General features: G+C 40.7%; 1 protein-coding gene and 1 pseudogene across 4 annotated transcripts in view; both read left to right on the forward strand.

Annotated features, from left to right (window-relative positions):
- The first annotated feature begins 6,239 nt into the window (after positions 1 to 6,239).
- MCU (mitochondrial calcium uniporter) overlaps positions 6,240 to 24,303 on the forward strand; it is a 209,559-nt gene continuing 191,495 nt past the window's right edge. For all 3 annotated transcript variants that reach the window (XM_082673619.1, XM_082673621.1, XM_082673620.1), the window contains exon 1: positions 6,240 to 6,399. In XM_082673619.1, the coding sequence (XP_082529745.1) occupies positions 6,247 to 6,399 (153 nt within the window). In that variant the 5' untranslated portion in view covers positions 6,240 to 6,246. The remainder of the gene's footprint in view (positions 6,400 to 24,303) is intronic.
- Positions 11,769 to 14,054, forward strand: LOC309834515 (ATP-dependent RNA helicase DDX50-like; annotated as a pseudogene). Its single transcript has 2 exons — positions 11,769 to 11,854; positions 11,963 to 14,054. The product of its transcript is annotated as an ATP-dependent RNA helicase DDX50-like (transcript).

Below are 24,303 nucleotides of genomic sequence, written 5' to 3' on the forward strand. Positions count from 1 at the left end.
AGGGGGCACAAACCCGTGTCCCCTGTATCGGCAGGCGGACTCTCAACCACTGCGCCACCAGGGAAGCCCAATAATTGTGTTTTTCATTGAATAGGTAATAGGTCTAATTGCTTCAGGGCCTTAAAGTAGTAGCATCTATAAATGCTATAAACCTTGCTTAAATTTTAACAAGTTATTGAACGTGTTATTCCCTCTGATGCTGGATAAGCCAAAGGACCCTGTTTCAAACTAATATATATATATACATATTAGCAAAGCAAGGCATGAAGATAGGAATGCAATGTCCTCTTAAAACGCTCTGAGACCGTGCTTCCCTGGTGGCTCAGTGGTTGAGAGTCCGCCTGCTGATGCAGGGGACATGGGTTCATGCCCCGGTCTGGAAAGATCTTACATGCTGCGGAGAAGCTGGGCCCATGAGCCACGGCTGCTGAGCCTGCGTGTCCGGAGCCTGTGCTCCGCAACGGGAGAGACCACAGCGGTGAGGGGCCCGCGTACCGAAGAAAAAAAAAAAAAGCTCTGAGATTAAATTTTGTTTATACTCTAGGCAGTAAAACAGAAATTATTTAAGTAGAACTGAACCCTACCACACATTGATAGCAAAAACTACAATTTCTTCATATGTCTTCCTAGTAATGTTGTTGGGTGTGGTGGTTATTACATTAGTAGTATGTTTCAAATACACGTTATATTGATGCTCTGAGATAACTCAAGCGATCTTTCAGGAATTCTGAGTGATATATAAATGTTATGGGAAGAATTGATCCCATTTCAAGGTTAGGATGGATAAATGAGCATTTTAGAAAAAGAAATACATGATGCAGAAAATGTGAATTTTGGAAAATTTCTCCTAGCATATTGCCTGGCATATAATAGGCATTCAATATATTTTTCTTGATTGACTGATTGAATAAATGAATAAATAAATTATACTCATTCAGATCTTGTCCCCTACTCTTATCCCATCTCTCAATTAATAGTAATTATTTTCTTAGTCTCCACCCAAATTTGAGATAATTTGGCTCCCAAGTTTTGGGAGCTGGAATGATTTTAAAGTGCCTAATTAAGAACAATTTGTTAATGATTATTATCTCTTCCCCTTTTCACTCTAAGCTGCCTTTACACTTTCCAAGTCTCATGCTGCTTTTTATTCCTTAGGCTAATTTTTATTAAAGAAAAGAGAACAAAACTGTTTCTCTCTGCCTTTTAATAAACATGACTCTTTCTGTCATCCTTTCCTTGATCCTTTCCAAATCAGCCGTGGTTGCCGTAAGTGATGGCTGAGAGACAAGATGCCAAGTGCAATGGCTAAATTTAAAGAGCAGCATTTGCACCTGTTGTTAACTGGCAATGACCAGTCTCACACCCACAGTTTCCTCCACCCTCTGCCTCCCACCAAGTGCAACCCATAGCCCAGAATTTGTGTTCATGTATAAAAGTACTGATGAAGATTATATATATTACATAGAAATGGAGAATGAATACAGCATTTGACACTAAATTAGTTCAGTTTCAGAGGAGCTGAACTTTGGGCAACACCCAGCATAATATAAAGATGTATCCGACCTTGAAATAAGCAGGTGGAAGTGACTAGGTATTTGATGAATTTCTGAAGACTATTAATGGACTGTCTCACCTGAGAATAATTTTCTTAGACCTGCCATACTTTGTGAAATTATTTTGCCTTTTAGCATTGGAGCGTCCTCTAAATGTAAATGTTTTGTAAAAGAGGCAATCCAAGAAGTACTTACCTAAAAAGTCAGCTTAAATTAATTTGCCAGATTGGCAACTCTAACCTGGAAGAGCTGTGTAGGAGAAAGATAGTAACATAAATAATTCTGATAGAAAATACACATAAAAAGTGAGAGAAGAAGGGGACTGTGGCCCAGCGAGGCAGATTAGTCTCATCAAGTAGGTTGGATACTCAAGGGAGTGGCAGCCTCATTGTCAGACCAGGTCACATCAAGTACCAAAGTACTGTGATAGAAAGTCAAACAACAAATTCTGAGAGTTTAATTTTACCTGAGCATTTCCTCTCAGAGGAAGCCAAGCTGGTCTTCAGGAGAATAGAACAGGTGACTTATGGGTACAGTAGGAGCAAAGAGTTGGAGGTTGGAAGGTCAGGGCATGTTCAGGGTATGGGTAGTAAATACCTGGAGAGTGCTGAGAAAGGGGAGCCCTTTACCAATTTGGAATTTTGTTGTAATTCAGCCTTGTCAGAGAATGTTCTTAGGATTTTGGGGGGCACTTTTGAATACTCTGGAATGGATAGTGTTGGGTTCCATAAAAATGTGTGCTGAATTCCTATGCACTTAGGAGGTGTGGTTTATTCAAGTTCAGAATCAGTGTCTTGCCCCTTTGGATCATTTCAGATAGGGACAAAAGACTTCCTGACTCCAAAGATCTACTGAATAGCAAAGGCTATAGGAGGCCACAGGCCAATCCAACACAACAAGGACAGTGTGAGGGACTTCCCTGGTGGTGCAGTGGTTAAGAATCTGGCTGCCAATGCAGCCAACATGGGTTCGAGACCTGGTCTGGGAAAATCCCACATGCCGTGGGGCAACTAAGCCCGTGTGCCACAACTGCTGAGCATGCATTTTAGAGCCTGTGAGCCACAACTACTGAAGCCTGCACACCTAGAGCCCGTGCTCCGCAACAAGAGAAGCCACTGCAATGAGAAGCCCAAGCTCCACAACGAAGAGTAGCCGCCGCTCTCTGCAGCTAGAGAAAGCCCGCGTGCAGCAATGAAGACCCAACGCAGCCAAAAATAAATAAATAAATAAAAATTTAAAAATCGATTAAAAAGAATAGTGTGAAAGTTAGCTGCCAACCTCTCAGATCCTGAGAAATATGAACAAAGACAGTCCTATTTGAACAAGCCCTGCCCTTCTCAACTCAGTGTTTTCCCAGTGTTGCGTGCTGGACAGACATAAATAAATAAATAAATAAACTTGCAGACTGGATGTTTCGGACCTAAAAGAATGTTAGATTAGGGTCACTAAGTTATAAATGAATATGGAGTCAGTCATCCTTTGGAGGCCGGGGCATGAGTATTTGAGTCCTATAGATGGGTAGGTATAAAAAATAGGAATAATGACATCTGGAAAAATAGTGAAGCCAAATCACCAGAAAACAGATCTAAGCTGTGGTTTATGATATTTATTTAAAGGCTAAAACCCCTTTCTTTTCCCTCTCCTTCACATACTTTTTTTGATCTTTAAGAATTGCTGATCTCACTTGAATAATAACTCATATCATCAGTAAACCATGAAACATAGCCCCCAGATCTCTAAGCAGATCCCTTTCATGTTTTCTTGTTCACGTCAGTAAGCTGTGTGCATCACCTACCCTGGCTATTCTGGAATGCTTAGACAAATACTCCATTGAGTTGAGTCATACTTTGGAGCTGACTTTAGTGTACATTTTAGTAGGGAATCTAGTTAGAGTTTCACGCTCCAGAAAATCTGTTCTGATTAGTTTTAGCTAAAAGAAAAGATCAACCTGTTTTAAGGATTGGCACAGAAAACAATTCTGCAGTCATGTAGGTTTCACTGAACATATTTTTGTAATAATAAAAATAACATGCAGATGGGAAAAAGTTAAACCATTCAAAAGGATAGCTACCCCTTAAAATTTCCCAGAGGTAACTTTTTTTTTTGGTTTATTCTTCCAGAAACCACTTTTGGTGTGTGTGTGTGTGTGTGTGTGTGTGTGTGCGTGCGTGCGTGTGTGTGTGTGTGTATCTGTCTAGAGGATGACTTTCTATTGAGCTATCTACATTTTCTCCTTATTTGGCCTAGCCAACCAGCTGGTATGAGATATGTCCTTTGCAGCTGTGGAAAGGTTTTCTCTGTGAAGAGATAATTGACATTTGTTTTTTTTTAATTTATTTATTATTATTTTTTTGCAGTATGCGGGCCTCTCACTGTTGTGGCCTCTCCCGTTGCGGAGCACAGGCTCTGGACGCGCAGGCTCAGTGGCCATGGCTCACGGGCCCAGCCGCTCCGCGGCATGTGGGATCTTCCCGGACCGGGGCACGAACCTGTGTCCCCTGCATCGGCAGGCGGACTCTCAACTACTGCGCCACCAGGGAAGCCTTGACATTTGTTTAGATTAATTTCTACCCCTGTATTATTAGAACTCAGTTTAGTCAGTGGATCCTCAAAATATGCAGCCTACCTGTGGTTAATCAATGGTTTCATCTTGGTAGATAAAAAATGACACATTTTGGTAAATAAAGAGGAAGCTTTTGGTAATCCCTCCAGTTTCAGATTTATGCACTTGAAAAACAAAAAAACTATCGTGGTTCTTTTGCAAATCCACAGAACTAAATCTCAGTAATGCAGGATGCATGTCTCATTTTCATATTTCGATAAATAGGGGAAAGGCAATTCCAGTAGAACTTTTCAAAGTGTAAGATGGAGTGGAGGGCACAATTCTGATTCATAGCCAGATTTGCGAAGACAAAGTAAAAACAAAACTAAAACCCGTGGTAATACTAGTAAGAAGGTGTAAAGGGGCAAGAGAGAAGGGGAAATGGCAGAGCATGGGTAAATACATAAAATGCAGATGGGATAAATATAGATGAGTGGAAAATGATTGTAAGTGAAGTTACCCCAGGAATGTCACAGATTTCCAACTAGGGGGATTAGTGTGTGCAGCTGTTGAATGGGGGCCTTATCTCATTCCTGAGCTCTCATGTTCCACTGTTGAGCAATAAATGCCTTTTGGATGAGTGGTTTGAGTGTCTCACCTGGAGAAGCCAATCATCTTACAGTTGTGGGGTGGGTGGAAGGATTAAACAAACTAAAAGCTTCACTTCATTATTTAGCTATTCTTGGCCAAAAAAGTAACATTTCAGTCAAACTTTAAAGAATATTATTAGAATAAGTGATACAATAAAATTGTGTGCGTGTTGTTTCGTTTTAAATTTATCACCTTAGGGTACACTAGAAAGATGTTTCCCAAAATTTAGGATAATACTTTTATTTGCTTACCAAACTGTTTTGCTGCTCCAGATTTTATTTTATTTATTTTTATTTATTTATTTGCTTTTTTGCGGTAAGCGGACCTCTCACTGCTGTGGCCCCTCCCGTTGCGGAGCACAGGCTCCGGACGCCCAGGCCCGGCGGCCATGGCCCACGGGCCCAGCCGCTCCGTGGCACGCGGGATCCTCCCGGACCGGGGCACGAACCCGCGTCCCCTGCACTGGCAGGCGGACTCCCAACCACTGCGCCACCAGGGAAGCCCCTGCTCCAGATTTTAAAAGGAGGTGTGAGAATTAACTAGCTCATAACAATAAACAGACAGCAAAGAAATCCTCTTCTGAGGAAATTCAGGAACCTCAAATCTTTCTTTCAGTCTTCAATGAGCTATCATTATGAGCTTGTCTCTGTGGAAGGATTTTTCAAGAGAAAGGGTTATTCCAAAGTGTATTCTAATGGCTAATTTAGCTAAATTATGAAAATTAATTAAGGTAACCTTTACGTGATTTTTATTACATTATCAGCATGCTCTGTTTCTATAGTTTAATAAGTTGCACATAAGGTCAAAAGTCGTAAGAAAATAGAGTGTTGCTTCTGGAGAGTGTAAGAATATCAGTATAAAGGTGCTGTAAAAGTGAACTGAGTATCTGAAATGTATACAGTTCTGTTAATTCACTTTGATAACATGTACTCATTCTGGGACTTTGGTATCATAATCATTCTAGCCCTCCTGTACTATGCTACATATCACAGTCATTGGATCACTCCATGACGGGATAATTTCAGCATATCCAAATACCATTATTTATGAATGATAACTCTGGGCGTGTCGTTGGGAGTTCCAACGTACATAGCTAATGATTACTAATTTGGTGTCTATTTTGCCAACTTAAAACACGAAGCACAGAGCTTTGTACAAATATCCATTTCCCCAGTTACCCTTATCTTAGCTGTATCTTTGGTGAGGATTAGCCGAATCGAATATGCCATCTCTATTGGTGCTATTCTGAGGGGCTCGGGTGCCAATTACCGGTTCCCTAGAATTTGCCCGTAATTGACTATGTCCCACAATAGGTAACTCTGGAAGTGACAGGCAGTCTCTAGTGTGGTTCTCCCGCCTGTCGATTGGGCCTTGCAAGAAGCCCCGCCTCATCAACTCAGTCAAGGGCGACAGTTGGACCGGCGCCGGTGAGTGGCGGGTCTTAGCTCCGCCCCGGCCGTCCGCTGCGCTGCCTGGGTCGGCGCCGTTTCCAGTTGAGAGATGGCGGCCGCCGCAGGTAGATCGCTCCTGCTGCTCCTCTCCTCCCGAGGCGGCGGAGGCGCCGGCGGCGCCGGCGGCTGCGGAGCGCTGACTGCAGGCTGCTTCCCCGCGCTGGGCGTCAGCCGCCACCGGCAGCAGCAGCACCACCGGACGGTAAGCGAGCGCGCCCGGCGGCTCCGGGGAGGGCGGGGCGACGCTGCCGTGTGGGATCAGCAGGCGGGCAGGCCGCCGGGGCAGCGGGCGAGTTACCTCAACTCGCGGCCGCTCCAGAGGTTGCCGGGCACCGAGGAGCCGCCGTGCCCTTCAGGCGCCTGCGGCGGCAACCAGGAAAAAAGGCAGGGCGGAGGAAGCCGAGAGGAGGAGGGGCGACGGCAGGGATGTTCCCGCAGGACCGGGGACACCAGGGCGGGGAAGGGACGGGACTTGAACCTCTCTCTGACCCGCCCCCGATCTCGGTCCCTCCCTCCTTTTTACTTAACAGCTCTGCCCTATTGCTCTCGAACTGAGCCTCGTTCAAGTTGTCCCCTTTCCCTCCTCCTCCAGGCGGGTTGGGGTGTCCTGAGTTGCCGCGGCTGCCTTGTGTATGTGTCAGGAGAGTGGCAGTGCCATACTGCTGGGAACTGTCCCCCGGAGGGCAACCCAGGACCCCAGCGGGGCCGCTCCCTAGTTCTCTTCTCGACCCTCTGGGAACGGGCAAGACAGAAAATCAAACTTTATCCCCCTGTGTGACTTCCTGCGTGTGGGCATGGGGAACAGCACCCTTGCGATGGATGCTGCATTGCTTCAGGAGGCAAGCTCCAACCTCTTAGTTCCTTAAAGGTCCTCGGTGGTGCTTTTGGAGGGCTGCTTTATAAGCTTGTTCACGCGTGCCTGAAGAAGAAAGGTGGGCAGCAGGCAGAGGGGAAGAGAATATGACAAGTTGTTCACAGCGGCAGGGATTTGGTGGTTGTATTAGCCAGTTATTGCTGGCTTTCATTGGCTGGCAACGCACGGGAGTTTCTATTTGAACAGCCTTGGGGTGTGTGTGCGTGTGTGTGTGTGTGTGTGTGTGTGTGTGTGTGTGTGTGTGTCTTTTTCAGTTGCAAGAGATCAACTTGGCATGGGGTTCTTGACCTAACAAGTCAGCAGGTTCTCTTCCCTTGGACTTTCTAGACCCATACCGTTGGTCTCTGGCCAACTCCAAGAGAAAGTGTAGGTTTTATTTCCTAGGGCTAAGTTGTATAGTGTGGTAATAAGAGAATCACTGCAGACAGCCTGATAGCAGAAAGTAGTACCTTCAGCTCTCAACAAATACACCCACCTGTCTTGTTCTGATCACATAGCTCTTGAGGGAAAATTGAACTGGAGCTTTTCAGAGGATACCCCAAGACTGATGACATTGTAAAATTAAGTGTCTGAAAGAGCAGTGAAAAGAACTAATGCTCTTTAAATGCAAGATGGTATTGTTATTATTAGTCATAGGTATGGACCTATCCTCGTTCTCATGAGAAAACTGTACTTCTTCATTTTGGCATACTGACATATTGCTTTGCTGAAGCTTTTGGGTGAGAGCCGAGCTTTCCACAGTTCAGTTTAGATTTGCATGTTTCATAGCCTCCAGTTATGTGTTTTGTTCTCTTAAAAACATAAGGCAATCCAAAAATCTGATTGCATTCCCCTCCCCCTCAAACTATTTAAAGACTTACCAAGTTGTCTTTATCTCTGTATTTTGATAATACATCTTCTGACTTTGCAGTTTGTTTTTAAGACTATTTGGGTGTGGTATTCATTTAGCATTTTGAAATTTGTGCCTTGTATATTTTCCACTGTGCGAATCTTTCAGTCTGTGAGTGCCTTCCTTGTGCGGGTACTTCATGAAAGTGTTTTTCTGTGCTATTCTGGGGTGGATAAAAGTGATGTGCTGAATTTGAGGTGAAAGCACAACTAAAATGAAGTGTTATTTCTGAAGGGCAGAAGTGTTATATGCATGGTGACTTGCAAATGAACTTAGAATTGTAAGATTTTGAAAAAAGTTGTGCCTGATTATTTAAAATATGTAAACAGTTTTTTTCTTTTTCTACGATTGCTCCGAAGCTATCATGTATTTAGCTCTCTCCATCTGTTATTCTATGATTCCTCGCAAGACTCAATTTGAAAGGTATCTCTTAGAGATTTAACTGTTGACATTTTATGCTTGAAATTAAGACCCAGAAAGGGAGAGACTTGGCCAGGATTACACGATGAATATACAACAGTTTTAGGACTCCCACCCACTCCAGATATTCTGACCCCCTTATTGTGTTCTTTTTATTATAAAGTACAATTTCTCCTTCACATCTTTCTCCTCGCTTATAAAACTTACTATTGTTTGTTATGAAAGTACTGGTATTTCAAAACACCGTGAGTGAGAATTCTCCTGTGTTAGTTTGAGACACATGTATTAGGCAATATAGGAACAAACCACTGGCTCTTACAAAGGTCCCTGAGAGACACTAAGGTTGAATCTTGCAGAGGTGACATCCTGTGTATGTGCAGCAGATGGCACTCTGTGTCGGACTAGATCACAAGTCCTGCTTTTGCCACTTTTGTTCTGCTGTAGTAGGTATGGTAAATTAGAGCCAGGGGGACATAACCAATTATAGTACTGGTTAATTTTTTGCTTGAGAGGTATGTTTTTTGGAATTCATTTTTTCCAAGTTTGAAGAACAAGTCCAGAGCAATACAGTTCAGCTAATATAGGTAAATGTGATTGCAAAGTAATAAAACATAGCTTGTACCGCCCCCCCCCCAATTAAAACATCATTCAACTGAATAAATAGGAGAAAAGGTGCAGGGGCTTATTCAGTATTTGTGGCACCATCTAGTGTAATTTTTCCTTTCCTATGTGAAGAGCCTGTTATTGCTTCCCAGCTTGTGACTGTAACTGAGTCTGATGTAAAATATCTGTTGCATGCTTTTCTTTGTGGTTAGTGAAGGTGGCAATTTTCAAGGATGATTCTTTGAGGGGAACAGCCTTTCATTGTGAACTGTGTAATTTCTTTGCTAAATCAAACTGTCTCATCTCTGATTATGACAGTCTGACTGTTGGCATTTCCTAGTGGTCAACGGCTATGCTGAATTGCTAAATCTCTTACTTAAGTCTGTCATTATACTGTTATAGATTGTGGCTGTCCCTTTTTACTTTACACATTGTAGTTCTTTGGCAGTGATGCCATTTCAGTTTAACCTGAAAGTTTTTTTTTTTACTTTTCTTTTAACCTGAAAGTTTTAACAGAGGTTACATTGCCTGACACAGAGGTAAGTCCCAGTTCTTTAATTGGGCTCCTCATGATCTGGCTAAGTCTTACTTTGCCAGATCCACCCAGCACAAATACTCCACTGTACTTAAGCCAGTGTCTCCTATACCCATATTAAATGTCTGTGCAGTTTTTGCAGGGGAATTTCAGTCTTAACCACTCCACTAACCGCTAAGGTTCATTTTAGGTGAGAGACTGTGACCTTTGACTCCTCTTTGAATCTAACTTCCTCACTTTACAGATGAGAAAACGGACCTAATGGGAACTGAGGGAAGTGACTTTTCCGTTATGTTTTTGGTTAATGACATCTGGGATAAAAATTCTTTTAAATGGAGGTGGATTCAAGGAGAAATCCTAGTCTGAATCTTCACATGTGTGTTTCCTAGCCCTTAATCCCTTTCCATTGTTCTATTCTGTCTTCTCTGAATGCTGATAGGACTTATTATTTTCAGGACACAGATTGACACTGGCTTGTTCTCTAAATGTTTCATTTGTGGGTACCTTATCTTACTGGGCAGCGATTGTGTATCTTGTTACCTTTTTGTCTCTCATAGACTCCAGAGCAGTACTAGGTACGTAGATAACACTCAGACAAGCATTAATTGAATACGCACCCTTTTGTCTGCTTGCCAGTGAAAAGGTGTGCTCTACTCCCCCCCCCCCCCCCCCCCGCCTCCCGGTTTGACTTTTTTAATGACCTGTTGCTTAGGTAACCACATTTGGGTTACTGCTTTAAGTTTGGTATTGCCAGTGCTGTCTTTGGTTGTACATTACACTTCTTTATGGTGGACTGATGCAGAGTTGGTAACATTGGATTAGCTCTACAGTGGTACACACTTTCTATCCAAAGAAGCAAAAGTATGATAAATACCCAGATTATTAGGAATATATGTTTGAATCAGAGTCTAGATTTATTGTTGTTTTAGTTGACGATAATATTAAGATTTTGAAGGTTGTGGATAAATATGCTTAGAGCAGATTTATTATGGAAACTTTATCTTAAAATCTTGCTTATTTTGAACCCCATAAAATAGTCGAATGAGTAAATTTGGATTTAGTCAACAAATTCTGATTATTTGAACTTTTCTGAGTCTCAAGGGGCTCTATTTTATGCTTTATGGAACTCTAAGAGGGAATCTAAATAGAAATGCAGCATCAAGAATGGTGTATGTTGGACTTCCCTGGTGGTGCAGTGGTTAAGAATCCACCTGCCAATGCAGCGGACATGGGTTCGAGCCCCGGTACAGGAATATCCCACATGCTGTGCAGCAACTAAGCCCATGCGCCACAACTACTGAGCCTGCTCTCTAGACCCCGCATGCCACAACTACTAAGCCTGTGTGCCACGACTACTGAAGCCGGTGCGCCTAGAGCCCGTGCTCCACAACAAGAGAAGCCACTGCACTGAGGAGCCCACGCACCACAACAAAGAGTAGCCCCTGCTCGCCGCCACAACTAGAGAAAGCCGGCGCGCAGCAATGAAGACCCAATGCAGCCAAAAAATTAGTTAATTAATTAATTAAAAAAAAAAGAATGGTGTATGTTGAAGACAATAAATTGAATGCGAATTTTGGTTTTGGGGCTGCCTACTGTTTGAAAGGGAAATCAAGGAGTGGTCATGGTCTTCTATAGTAGCACTTCGTTGATACCATAGTCTGAATAACTACTAAGATGTTGCTTTTATTTCTTTTTATATTCTAGCTTTGTGCTCTGTGGGTTTTCTTAAAAAAATTACTGTTTGTTTTCCTGTGATTAAGGACAACATTACCTTTTAAGATCTCAAGATAACCACTCAATATAGGGGAATCCTCTATTCTTTATTTGACTGATTAATACAATACTGGAACAACGTGTTATTAGGAAAACTAAGATGTTACCATGGAAGACATGTACTTAAAAGAGTCCTAGAATTTAGAGCTCGACAAGACAAGGTTAAGTAAATAAAAGTTCAGGAACAGTAAAGTGGCTTTTTCCTTGGTAGCCCAGCAAGTTACTGCAGAGCTGAAAATGGCTCACACATCTGCTGGTTTTCCCATTAAGTTCTTTTTCTATGAAATTACAAAATTCTGTGTTTCATTCTAAAAATGATTAAGCTGAGACTGGTTGTTAGAAGTGAATTGGGGGAAGTGACGCACAGCCCTGTCTGGGAGGCTGCCCTGCCCCCGCTTCCTTTCACCCTGTCGCTGCCCGCAGGTGGTTGTGGCCGCAGTGCCCAGAGGGAGGTGGCGGCAGCGGTGGCTGCGAATGATGCCTGGGAAGCTCCTATGCGGGGACATTATGGAGTTGGAGGCGCCTTTGGAGACAGCCAGAGGAAGGAGAGGCAAAAGAGCTCTGTGGATGTCGGAATTTCGGATAAGGGATTATGGACGTGTACTTCCCTTATAGGGTTGTTAGGAAGATTTAAACTAGATAAGCTGAAAACTTATTACACAATGCTGGAGCGATAGAAGGAAGTCAAGGCACCATTATGACCCAGATGAGAAATCAGAAACAAGAGGAAATGGTGTTGCAGGTGACCTGGATGCTCCCAAACCCAAAAAAAAGCTAAAATGAAAGAGAAGCTAAATGGTGACACCAAGGAAGGATGTCATAGACTTTCAGATGAATTTTCTAAATCTCATAAGTCAAGAAGAAAAGATCTGTCAAATGGAGATACTGATGAATATGAAAAAAAAAGTGAGTGTCATCCTTAGATAGTTCTACTCAGAAATCAAGTGATAATAAACTAGAAGAGACCCTAATACGTGAACAGAAAGAAGGAGCCTTCTCCAATTTCCCTATTTCTGAAGAGACTATAAAGCTTCTGAAAGGTCTAGGGGTAACATATCTCTTTCCTATTCAAATTAAGACTTTTGGTCCTGTATATGAAGGAAAAGATTTAATTGCTCAAGCACAGACAGGAACAGGAAAGACATTCTCTTTTGCCATCCCCTTGATTGAAAGACTCCAAAGAAATCAAGAGACAATTAAAAAAAGCCACTCACCAAAGGTACTTGTTTTGGCTCCTACAAGGGAACTGGCAAACCAAGTAGCCAAAGACTTCAAAGATATAACTAGGAAACTCAGTGTGGTGTGTTTTTATGGTGGAACATCATATCAAAACCAAATGAATCATTTTCGAATTGGTATTGACATCTTGGTTGGGACCCCTGCTCGTATCAAAGATCATCTGCAGAGCGGCCGATTAGATCTTTATAAACTGCACCACGTTGTGCTGGATGAAGTGGATCAAATGTTAGATTTAGGTTTTGCGGAACAAGTTGAAGATATTATCCACAAATCCTACAAAACTGATTCTGAAGACAATCCTCAGACTTTACATTTTTCTGCAACTTGCCCACAGTGGGTATACAAAGTTGCAAAAAAATACATGAAATCCAGATACGAACAGGTTGACCTTGTTGGGAAAATGACTCAAAAGGCTGCAACTACTGTGGAACATCTGACCATCCAGTGCCATTAGTCTCAGAGGCCAGCAGTTATTGGAGATGTCCTTCAAGTCTACAGTGGGTCTGAAGGGAGGGCTATTATCTTCTGTGAGACCAAAAAGAATGTAACTGATATGGCCATGAATCCACACATAAAACAGAATGCCCAGTGTTTACATGGCGACGTTGCACAGTCACAAAGAGAAATTACACTGAAAGGCTTCAGAGAGGGTAGTTTTGGTGGCAGCCAATGTTGCTGCCCGTGGTTTGGACATTCCTGAGGTTGACCTGGTTATTCAGAGTTTACCTCCACAGGATGTTGAGTCCTATATTCATCTCTCTGGATGCACAGATAGAGCTGGTTGGACAGGGATTTGCATATGTTTTTATCAACCAAGAGAAAGAGGTCAACTAAGATATGTGGAACAAAAAACAGGAATTACTTTTAAACGTGTAGGTGTTCCTTCTACAATGGATTTAATCAAATCTAAAAGCATGGATGCCATCAAGTCTCTGGCTTGCATTTCTTATGCTGCTGTTGATTTTTTCTGACCATCAGCTCAGAGACTGATAGAAGAGAAAGGGGCAGTGGGTGCATTGGCTGCAGCATTAGCCCACATCTCTGGCGCATCAAGTTTTGAACCACGTTCTTTGATCACCTCTGATAAGGGGGTTGTGACCATGATTCTGGAAGCCCAGAAGAAATACAGGATGTTAGCTGTGCTTGGAAAGAACTTAACAGAAAGTTGAGTAGTAATGCTGTGTCCCAAATTACCAGAATGTGCCTCCTAAAAGGAAATATGGGCATTTGCTTTGATATTCCCACAACTGAGAATGGTTACAGGCAGAGTGGCATGATTCAGACTGGGTACTCTCAGTGCCAGCCAAGTTGCCTGAAATTGAAGAATATTATGATGGAAACACATCTTCTAATTCCAGACAGAGGAGTGGCTGGTCAAGTGGCTGCTCAGGTGGTCGATATGGTGGCCGGTCAGGTAGACAGAGTCGACAGGGGAGTCGGTCAGGAAGTCGACAAGATGGTAGAAGACGAAGTGAGAACCGAAATTGATCGAGAAGCGGGGGCCACAAACAGAGTTTTGACTGAGATAGTTAATCTACCACTGTGAGCTTGCCTATTTCTGCCTAATCATGTACATTATCCACCAAAAATTAGGTCATCATAGTTGAGGTCTGTGTCTGCTGTTTGCAAAGAAGTTGGTTGTATTTTTTTTAAGTATTTTGCAAGAATGGTTGTAAACAAATCTACTTATCCAGTTATACCTTTGAACAAAAAAACCTCCTTTAAAAAAAAAAAAAAGTGGGCTTCCCTGGTGGCGCAGTGGTTGAGAGTCTGCCTGCTGATGCAGGGGACATGGGTTCGTGCCCTGGTCCGGGAGGATCCCACATGCCGCGGAGCGGCTGGGCCCGTGAGCCATGGCTGCTGAGCCTGTGCATCCGGAGCCTGTGCTCCGCAACGGGAGAGGCCACAACAGTGAGAGGCCCGCGTACCACAAAAAAAAAAAAAAAAAAGTGAATTAGGGTCAGATTCTTCCAGTAAGACCCTAAAGTCAAACTGAATCTTGAATAGTTACTTCCTGATTTAGATCAAGGTTGAGGACATCTGATAAAAAATTGACCTCTGCAGCTGAACACAGAAGGGAAACAATCTGTTTATTTATTTCACTGCACTTTGCTTGCATTCAGACAGCCTGTGTAAAAATGAAAGTTGACTTCAAGCAAAGTAATTTTAATAAGTTTAGTGAATTCTTGACTCATAAACCGTGTACAGGCTTGATTTTTTTTAATTGATAAAAGCATAACTTGGTAAATTATATCATTGACTGGGTCTAATAGCATACTAAAGCTGAACTTCTTCTAATACAGTTCTGGAATAATTGGATAATATGACATTGCATTTTGACATCTCTCTTAAAAATAAGAGGCTTTTCCAAAAGTTCTTTAATGACATTAATAATATTTATTAATCCAAAAGAGTGAGGTCTTTACCTTTTATGCTTCGTTACTAAAGTTTTCAGTTTTTACATTTTTTAAATTTATTGTCCACTTTATTTTGGGGAGAGCACTTGTAATAATCACCAGAAAATTGTTGAGCAGAGCCCATTGGGTGTATGATACTATCCAGAGGACAGTCTCAAATGTACAGTCCTGAGCCGTACTACCTTATAGGTTTCAAGATTTTTTTTTTTTTTTTTTTTTTTTTTTTTTTTGCGGTACGCGGGCCTCTCACTGTTGTGGCCTCTCCCGTTGCGGAGCACAGGCTCCGGATGCGCAGGCTCAGCGGCCATGGCTCACGGGCCCAGCCGCTCCGCGGCATGTGGAATCTTCCTGGACCGGGGCACGAACCTGCGTCCCCTGCATCGGCAGGCGGAGTCTCAACCACTGCGCCACCAGGGAAGCCCAGGTTTCAAGATTTTTTAAATTATTTTTTTGCCTTCTCAGACAGGCCCACTTTGTATAATACTTCCTACTTACCTATAGTAAATGGTGTTACAGGATGTTTAAGAGTATTAATGTCTGCTTTAAACTTTAGAGGAAGTTAATGCAACTGATAGTTTATAAAATAACAGGAGAGCAAATAGGTCAGCTGAACTACCTGACCTGTAAAGATAGAGGAGTAGATATGGAAGAAAGCATCTAAGAGCTAAAGGCACTGTGTTTCCATGTTTAATTCTCACCATAACCCTATAAGAGGTATTATTGTGCTAGTTTGATATATTGTGCTAGTTTGAGGAAATTGAGGACGGGATAGGTTCATTTCTTCTTACGTGTCATAAACTGTTTTAATGATAGGGATGCAAAGATGGACAAATGTTTTGGAGCTGGGATTTAAGCCTACGTCTGGCTAGAATTAAAGCTGTACCATGCTTGTTGTCAGTGTGGGTCTTCCTTCCTTTTCAGCACCTGCTCCTTCAGTTTTGTTACTTTCTCAAGCATCTGCTGAAGTTTTTTCCAAGACACCTCACCATCCCTCCCACTGACTACATTTCTTAAATCTCTTTCTCCACCCTCTCCACCCCCCCAGGTATTAACTGATAAGAGTCTAAGGTATTACGCCTACCCCCCCACCCCCCTCCAAATCTTTGAAATTTACTTTAAGATTCTAAAAAGTCCCACCCAGTAAACCTGGTAATTACTGACCATTGCTTCTATATCAAGCACTTTTATAACATTGTGTAGTATACTCCACAACAACCCTTCAGGCAAAATACCATCCCCATTGTACAGATGAGAAAATAAAGACCTAGAAAGGTTAATACCTAGAGTCATTCAGAATATATCTGTGGAACTCCTACTCTGTGAGACACTGTGCTGGTAAGGAGAGATGTTTCTGTTGTGGTTCTAAGAGTTCACAGTCTGGCCAGGAGACAAGACTATAAACAAGACTGTAACTGGCTGTGCTTTTTTTTTTCCCTATGGAGGTCAGTGGGAGCACTTAGACTTACCCGAGGATGTTGGGGAAGGTTTCACTGGTGAGGCCTTGCTTGAGCTGAAATATGAGGAAATATAATGTGTGGGGGACTGAAAAGGTTGGTTCATATTCCAGGCAGCACTAGTATCTAACATGACAATATGAGGGAGTATGATGTATTTGAGAAACAGCCAGTAATTTGTTACAACTGGATATGAGCAAGAATAGCTGAAGATTATTAGGCTGGACAGTAGCAGTGATACCAATAATAATTAATATTTATGAAGTGCACCATGTGCCAAGCACTGTACACAGTCTCACTTAATTCTTGTGACACCCTGTGAGTAGGTATTGTTATTATCCTCATTTTACAGATAGTGAAACTGAGTTGCATCAGATTGGTAAGTGATTTGCCCAGACAGTCAGTTAGTGACACATAGCTAGTAAATGACTTGCCTAGGATAACACAGCTAGCGAATGGCATACCCAGCATATAAAACCAAGTAGTCTGGCTACAGAGCCTGTCTCTTCACCACTTGCTGTGGTGAGGGATCAGATTGTGAAAGGACTTGTGAAGGAGCTGACATTTTATGATGTAGTTCAGTGGTTTTTTAAAAAACTCAACCCACAGTAGAAATACCTTTTATGTTATGATTGAGCACATGCATGTGTGCATAAAACTAGGAAAAGTCTCATGAAACAATATTTTTACTATGTATGCATAGTTTCTGTTCTCTTTTCTTAAGGAAATTCTGGTTGGGACTCATTTAAATTGATTCTACAATTTAAGCCACAGTTTGGAAAATTACTACTTGTCCGTAGGTGAGCATTGGAAGAATTTCAAGTAAGGGAATCACATGGTTATGTTTGTGCTTTTAGGTAGGTCACACTGGCAGCAGTGTGAAGGCTTAATTGGAGAGAATGGGACTGGAAAGACAGACACCAGTAAGGAACATCTTAATGGACCAGGCAAAAGATGTCTGAACTAGGACAGCAGCCTTGACGATGGAGAAAAGAGAATAGAGAGAAGGGAGATATAGGAAGTAGAGTTGATAGTCCACAACTAATCATCAAGTTCTATCACTCATCTACTAAGTACTAGGTAGAAAGACAGTTCAATTCAAGACCTGTGTTACTGTGTTACTCAGGTACTGAAATTTTATTTCTTGACTTTTTTTGTGTGTTCCTTTTTATCATCGTGTGAAACATGCTTCTTTGTTGTCTTTTCTACACCTCTGCTTTTTTTGTTTTGTTTTGTTTTGTTTTGTTTTTTTGTTTTTTTGCGGTACGTGGGCCTCTCACTGTTGTGGCATCTCCCGTTGCGGAGCACAGGCTCCGGACGCGCATGGCTCACGGGACCAGCCGCTCCGCGGCATGTGGGATCTTCCCGGACCGGGGCATGAACCCGTGTCCCTTGCATCGGCAGGTGGACTCTCAACCACTGTGCCACCAGGGAAGCCCCTGCTTTTGTATTTTAAAAAAACTGGTTTCATTATTTTTAAATGATTTAAAAATTTATATATAAAATCAGACATCCACCTTATCCCCTTATTTCTGCCTCCCCCTGCCCCCACCTCATACTATCAGAATCTGGAAGATTTGCATAGCAGTATGAAAAAGTTCACATAGCATGATGAGCACTCAGCAAATCTTTGCTGAAAGAATGTGTCCTGTGTATTATACTCTCCCAAAGCAGAAACTCTTAACATTATGTTCATTAACTAGAGGAATACTTTTGAGTAATTTTCTTGAACTCTGTCCTCTCTAACTTTCCATTTTTGTAATATTTGACTCCATTTAGGGAATAGTAAGCATTGTATGTGTGATGATCTTACTTTTTAAAAAACAAACAAAATAAACAACATAACTAGCCATTCCTAAGCATGAAATCTTAGTAAAATTTTAGCAGTTTTTCTTCCCATATTATAAATGTAGATATACAAGATTCCTACCGCTTCTGCCACTCTAGTTTCTCAAGAGCATTATTATATATATATAAAATTGAGAACAAGTTATTTGGAGTGATTCTCTAACATTTTAATTGACTGGACCTTACTGGATTGCTGTTTTTAGAGAGCACATATTCTTTGGTCTTCTAGGTATTATAATACAAAGGTAAGTATTTACTTGATAATTATAACAGTTTTTTAGAGATATTACAGTATCTGCTCTACCAGAGGAGATTGTATTTGAGATGTAGTTGATGAACCTTTTGAAATCTTATGGGAGCAAAGAATAGCTGTACCATCACAGAATCTTTTAATAGTTTTCTGAGAGTTAAATAAATGAAAAGATGGAAGTGGTGAGAGAGAGAGAGAGAGAGAGAGAGAGTGTGTGTGTGTGTGTGTGTGTGTGTGTGTGTTTTGCAGTCACCAAAATAAAGAGTAAGTAATTGAAGAGAATTAGGTGCCATGTGGTATAATAGTTAGGGGTCTGGGTTCTGCACCTTTCTCTTCCATTAACTTGCTGTTTGACCTTGGACAAGTGATGTAACCTCTTTGATCCTATTATTTTTGTTGCTTAAATAAGGATGCTTGATTAGGTGAGCCTAAAGGGCTTCTTTAATTCTAAGTTATGTATCATTTTTATATAACACTTGACAAGTAACTTTTATGTTGTTTCATTGGGTAGCTTGTATAAAATCATAAACAGACGGACATATATTTGCTTATTCTCACAAGGGCCAAGGACTTGAAGTGAAGAAAAAGAGCCTTCCAATTCCTTTTCAGGACAGTTTGCATAATTACTTTCTGACATCTTGGTGAACAATTTACCCTGCATTCCTCATAATTCATCAAGCCTTTATTCCCATCTTTCTCTTTTTTCTTCTTTTATCAGTTCAAACTGCTGAGGGAGTTGGGGAAGAGGTAGAGATGTGGTGGGGAATTCAGAGAGTTGGAGAGAGAGGAGGAGGAAAAAAGCAGTTAATGCTGGAGTGTTTGAGGGGAGACAGGACTGTGCTAATAATTTAATTCTGAGTTGTGGCCTGCCAGCTTGAAACAGAAAATGTTTCTTTGTATTTACACTACAGAAATCCCCAGTGGGAAAATCTTAAGTGATTAATTGCTGGTAGCAGTCTGTTCTCCCAAACTCTGTGAACTGAGTCTAATATAGTGTCATGAATGTAGACATTCAGTCAGTGTTGGACAAATGAGAGTCCAACACTGAGTTAAAAAATCCTAGGGACCATTGTCTAAATCCTTCAACCTGGTGAATAATGCACGTGTGTATCATCTTGTTCTCTGCCTAGATTCTGCAGTAATGGGAATCATAGAACTATGAAGAAGGAATTACTTTTCTTTGATTCAGGCAGCAGCTAGTAATCTTAAAAGAGTGCACAGATTGTGCTGAAACAAGCATGGCTGTATAAAACGCTAAGTAAAAATAGTAACGGAAAAAGATTGTAGTGCTGTTACGCTATAGGTAATTTAAGAAATTGACACAATGACAACTACCTGGTAGGTATTTGGAGCAAGTGAGGGAGAAGAGAGAAGAGTGAAGGACTGGGCACTGCCGAAGAGAGAAAGGAACTATTTAAACAAGGTGCTGCCAACTCTAGATTCCCTACAGATATATATTTCCAAAGATGACAGATTTTTGGAGGTGTTTATTTTGGAGCTAATCTTCTGTTTTTCCATTCTACCCCTACTGTATCCTGTATCTTGTACTGCCAGAATTCTGCTAGCTGCTGTGAAGCAGGGCTGTGGCAAGTGGCCAAGTGTGATTAAAAACCTCTTTTTCATTTTAAAACAGAGTATAGATATCAGAATACTTTAAAGAAGTATTTAAAGATAGATTGAATGTAGTGGAAAAAATAGTAAAAACCTAATAAGAAAATTGAAAGTTTTTGATTTGGTTTTGATGGAATAACATTTCTTTTGTAAACAGAATACCAGCTTATGTCTATCTCTGTCAGTTTCTCTTTCTTACCTCGCTTTCCCTGATCTTTGAGTGCTGGGGATAGAAGCTGCTGAGCAGACAGGAAAAATGAGTTTTCTGACCAGAAAGAGGTAGTAGTGATTTTTTGTTTGTTTGTTTGTTTTTGAGGGGATCCCAAGGGTATATGCTGTGTGAGTGTCTCATCTATATGCATGTTAATAATTGGGTTTTGTTTCTTTATTTTGTTCTCATTTTAACCTCAAAGAAAATGAAATTTATTTTTTCCATTTCTAGCTCTGACTTAAGCTTCAAAACAAAATGTTGTTCATGCACAGTTGAGATGATAGAACAGAATTGTAGTATACCATATTACAGAATTTTGGAATATTCATTTATTAAAAGGAGAATTGAACTCCAGTCAGTACTTTCTTTAATTTTGATATCTCAGACTGCATTAGTTGATTCAGAATCAACTACTAATAGAGTTCATAACTTGGCCAAGTGCCACAAAGTCTGGTGAGCTTTAGATACATAATGGCTCTCTTTTCAATGATTGCTAGAGCTTTTGGCAGTAAAAGGGGGAAAATGAAAGGGAGCTATGTGTAATAGCTTTCTTGCCTGAAACGAGTATTCTTGGTAAGATTAAAAGTAGAGACAAGCTGAGGCTCTGAGTAACGGATCCGAGGTCACATCACAGCCAGCATCAGAAAGTAGCAGCCCTAATAGAAGAAAAGACAGAAAGTAACTACTGAGGAGCAGGCTCTCAGAGAAGCTCACTTGGAAAGGCCATACCAACGTAGAGGGTTGTTGTTTTTTGGGGGTGGGGATGGGGAAGGTGGATGTCCTTCATAAGGAAATTATGTTGTGTTCAGTCAAACATATAAGGGGAAAGTATTCTTTTTAAATTATGAAGTATGTAATATCTATAAAAACAAGTAGAATAATGTATTTCCTTTAGCTTGAGAAATTAAACAATACAGCTATAATTGCTACCCCAAGTTTCCTTCCTTAATCCTATTTCCTCTCCTGTTTTCCCAAAAGTAACATTCTCTCCAGTTCGGTGTTTCCTGTGCATGTGTTTATGCCATATATATCTCATACAATATTGTAAACATGTTTTAAACCTTATTTAGAAGATATTATACTGTATAATATCCTTATGCAATTTGTTCTTTTTTGCTTAATACTTTAATTATGTAGTTGATACCTGTGGTTCTGATTCATTCATTTTTAACTATGTGGTATTTCTTTCTCTATTGCACATATTTAACTATTCTCCTGTTGACTGAAAGCCTTTTTAGCTGAATATTTTAGGGGGACAGGAAAGAGAAATATGTTATGTCATTTTAAAAGTTAGATTAAGAATGTTGTTTTGACTTTCAAAAAAGCCAGTTTCCTCCTTTGGTGTGGAATGTCCTCATTTATCGTTTTCCTGGGAAAACCCTTTATACTTCCTGAGAGAAGGCGGAGAAGAGTAATGTTTCATTACACAGATGAACGTGTCTTGTACAAAATGCAGAACAGCATCTGCTATATTACAGTGAGCTCATGAGGGACTGAGCTGCAGCAAAAGCTTGGTTAGTTCTATTAAAATTCTCAGATTTTTCAAGCGCAGAGAAGCTGTGAATGAAAACTTGTTGGTATTTATTCATTGTTTCTTTTCTGTGTTTGGAATAATTTGCAATTTGGAACTACCTGCTTTATTTTGTAAAAGGATATGTCACTTATATGGTTAAAAACACAACTGTTCTTGGATTGTGTCATGGTTTTGATGGCGTGAAGGAAAAACAAGGTGTGGGTCTGAGGGGAAGTACTTCTTTTTGAGGAAGGTGGTGTGAAATAAGTATTTGTTTTAGTAATAAATCATATATATATATATATATGGCAGTGTATATTCTTTCTTTGTAGTCATTGATTTAAAAGATCTCTGATAAATATTTTTTCTTCCCAGTTTCATGCTGTCTTTTATTTGCAATATCTTTGATATGGTTTGAACAATTTTGCAGAATACACAGTACAGAACTTCATTCAGGTTTCCCTCCAAATGATTTGCCATAATGCATTAACCAGAAATGCTGATGCAGTGAGGGAAACACTAATAAATTGGATGCTTTCCAGGGACTGTAGCGAAGGCAAAGCAAACACAAGCCAAAACTAAGAAGAAAACATTAGTTAGGCACCCAAGATGTAGTCTGGTCAGATATGCTATTAACAGTGAATATCCCATTCTAATTAAATTAATTGAGGCCTGGGCAATTTGAATCACCAGACTGTCTATTAAAAAAGTGACCCAACTTTAAGCATATTAGAATTAAGGGCTAGTGCAAGAATAGTCTTTCGGCTATAATTTATTTAGAATGAAAACTTAAATTATTTGCTTTTTCTTACTGGATGGATTCTGATGCCTCAAGAATGATTAAACTCAACTGTCTGTTTTTTCCATTGTGGTTCTGATGGAAAGGGTGCTGAATGGACCTGCAAGTAAAAGAAGAGTTTTTTGTTTGTTTTGTTTTGGTAGGAATAATTAGATGGAAAGAGGAGAGAGGGTATCGCTAATTAAGAATGATTTTTGTTTTTTCACTATTGCTATTTTTCTTGCAAATCACACTAATTTTTTTTTTATATCTTTATTGGAGTATAATTGCTTTACAATGGTGTGTTGGTTTCTGCTTTATAACAAAGTGAATCAGTTATACATATACATATGTTCCCATCTCTCTTCCCTCTTGCGTCTCCCTCCCTCCCACCCTCCCTATCCCACCGCTCCAGGCGGTCACAAAGCACCGAGCTGGAGCTGATCTCCCTGTGCTATGCGGCTGCTTCTCACTAGCTATCTGCCTTACGTTTGGTAGTGTATATATGTCCATGCCTCTCTCTCGCTTTGTCACAGCTTACCCTTCCCCCTCCCCATATCCTTAAGTCCATTCTCTAGTAGGTCTGTGTCTTTATTCCTGTCTTACCCCTAGGTTCTTCATGACATTTTTTTTCCCTTAAATTCCATATGTATGTGTTAGCATACGGTATTTGGCTTTCTCTTTCTGACTTGCTTCACTCTGTATGACAGACTCTAGGTCTATTCACCTCATTACAAATAGCTCAATTTCGTTTCTTTTCATGGCTGAGTAATATTCCATTGTATATATGTGCCACATCTTCTTTATCCGTTCATCCGATGATGCGCACTTAGGTTGTTTCCATCTCCGGGCTATTGTAAATAGAGCTGCAATGAACATTTTGGTACATGACTCTTTTTGAATTATGGTTTTCTCAGGGTATATGCCCAGTAGTGGGATTGCTGGGTCATATGGTAGTTCTATATGTAGTTTTGTAAGGAACCTCCATACTGTTCTCCATAGTGGCTGTACCAATGCACATTCCCACCAGCAGTACAGGAGTGGAGTGTTCCCTTTTCTCCACACCCTCTCCAGCATTTATTGTTTGTAGATTTTTTGATGATGGCCATTCTGACCGGTGTGAGATGATATCTCATTGTAGTTTTGATTTGCATTTCTCTAATGATTAATGATGTTGAGCATTCTTTCATGTGTTTGTTGGCAATCTGTATATCTTCTTTGGAGAAATGTCTGTTTAGGTCTTCTGCCCATTTTTGGATTGGGTTGTTTGTTTTTTTGTTATTGAGCTGCATGTGCTGCTTGCAAATTTTGGAGATTAATCCTATGTCAGTTGCTTCATTTGCAAATATTTTCTCCCATTCTGAGGATTGTGTTTTGGTCTTGTTTATGGTTTCCTTTGCTGTGCAAAAGCTTTTAAGTTTCATTAGGTCCCATTTGTTTATTTTTGTTTTTATTTCCATTTCTCTAGGAGGTGGGTCAAAAAGGATCTTGCTGTGATTTATGTCATAGAGTGTTCTGCCTATGTTTTCCTCTAAGAGTTTGATAGCTTCTGGCCTTACATTTAGTTCTTTAATCCATTTTGAGCTTATTTTTGTATATGGTGTTAGGGAGTGATCTAATCTCATACTTTTACATGTACCTGTCCAGTTTTCTCAGCACCACTTATTGAAGAGGCTGTCCTTTCTCCACTG

Source organism: Grampus griseus (assembly GCF_964374135.1).
Source record: "Grampus griseus genome assembly, chromosome: 16".
In the NCBI taxonomy this organism is placed as follows: domain Eukaryota; kingdom Metazoa; phylum Chordata; class Mammalia; order Artiodactyla; family Delphinidae; genus Grampus; species Grampus griseus.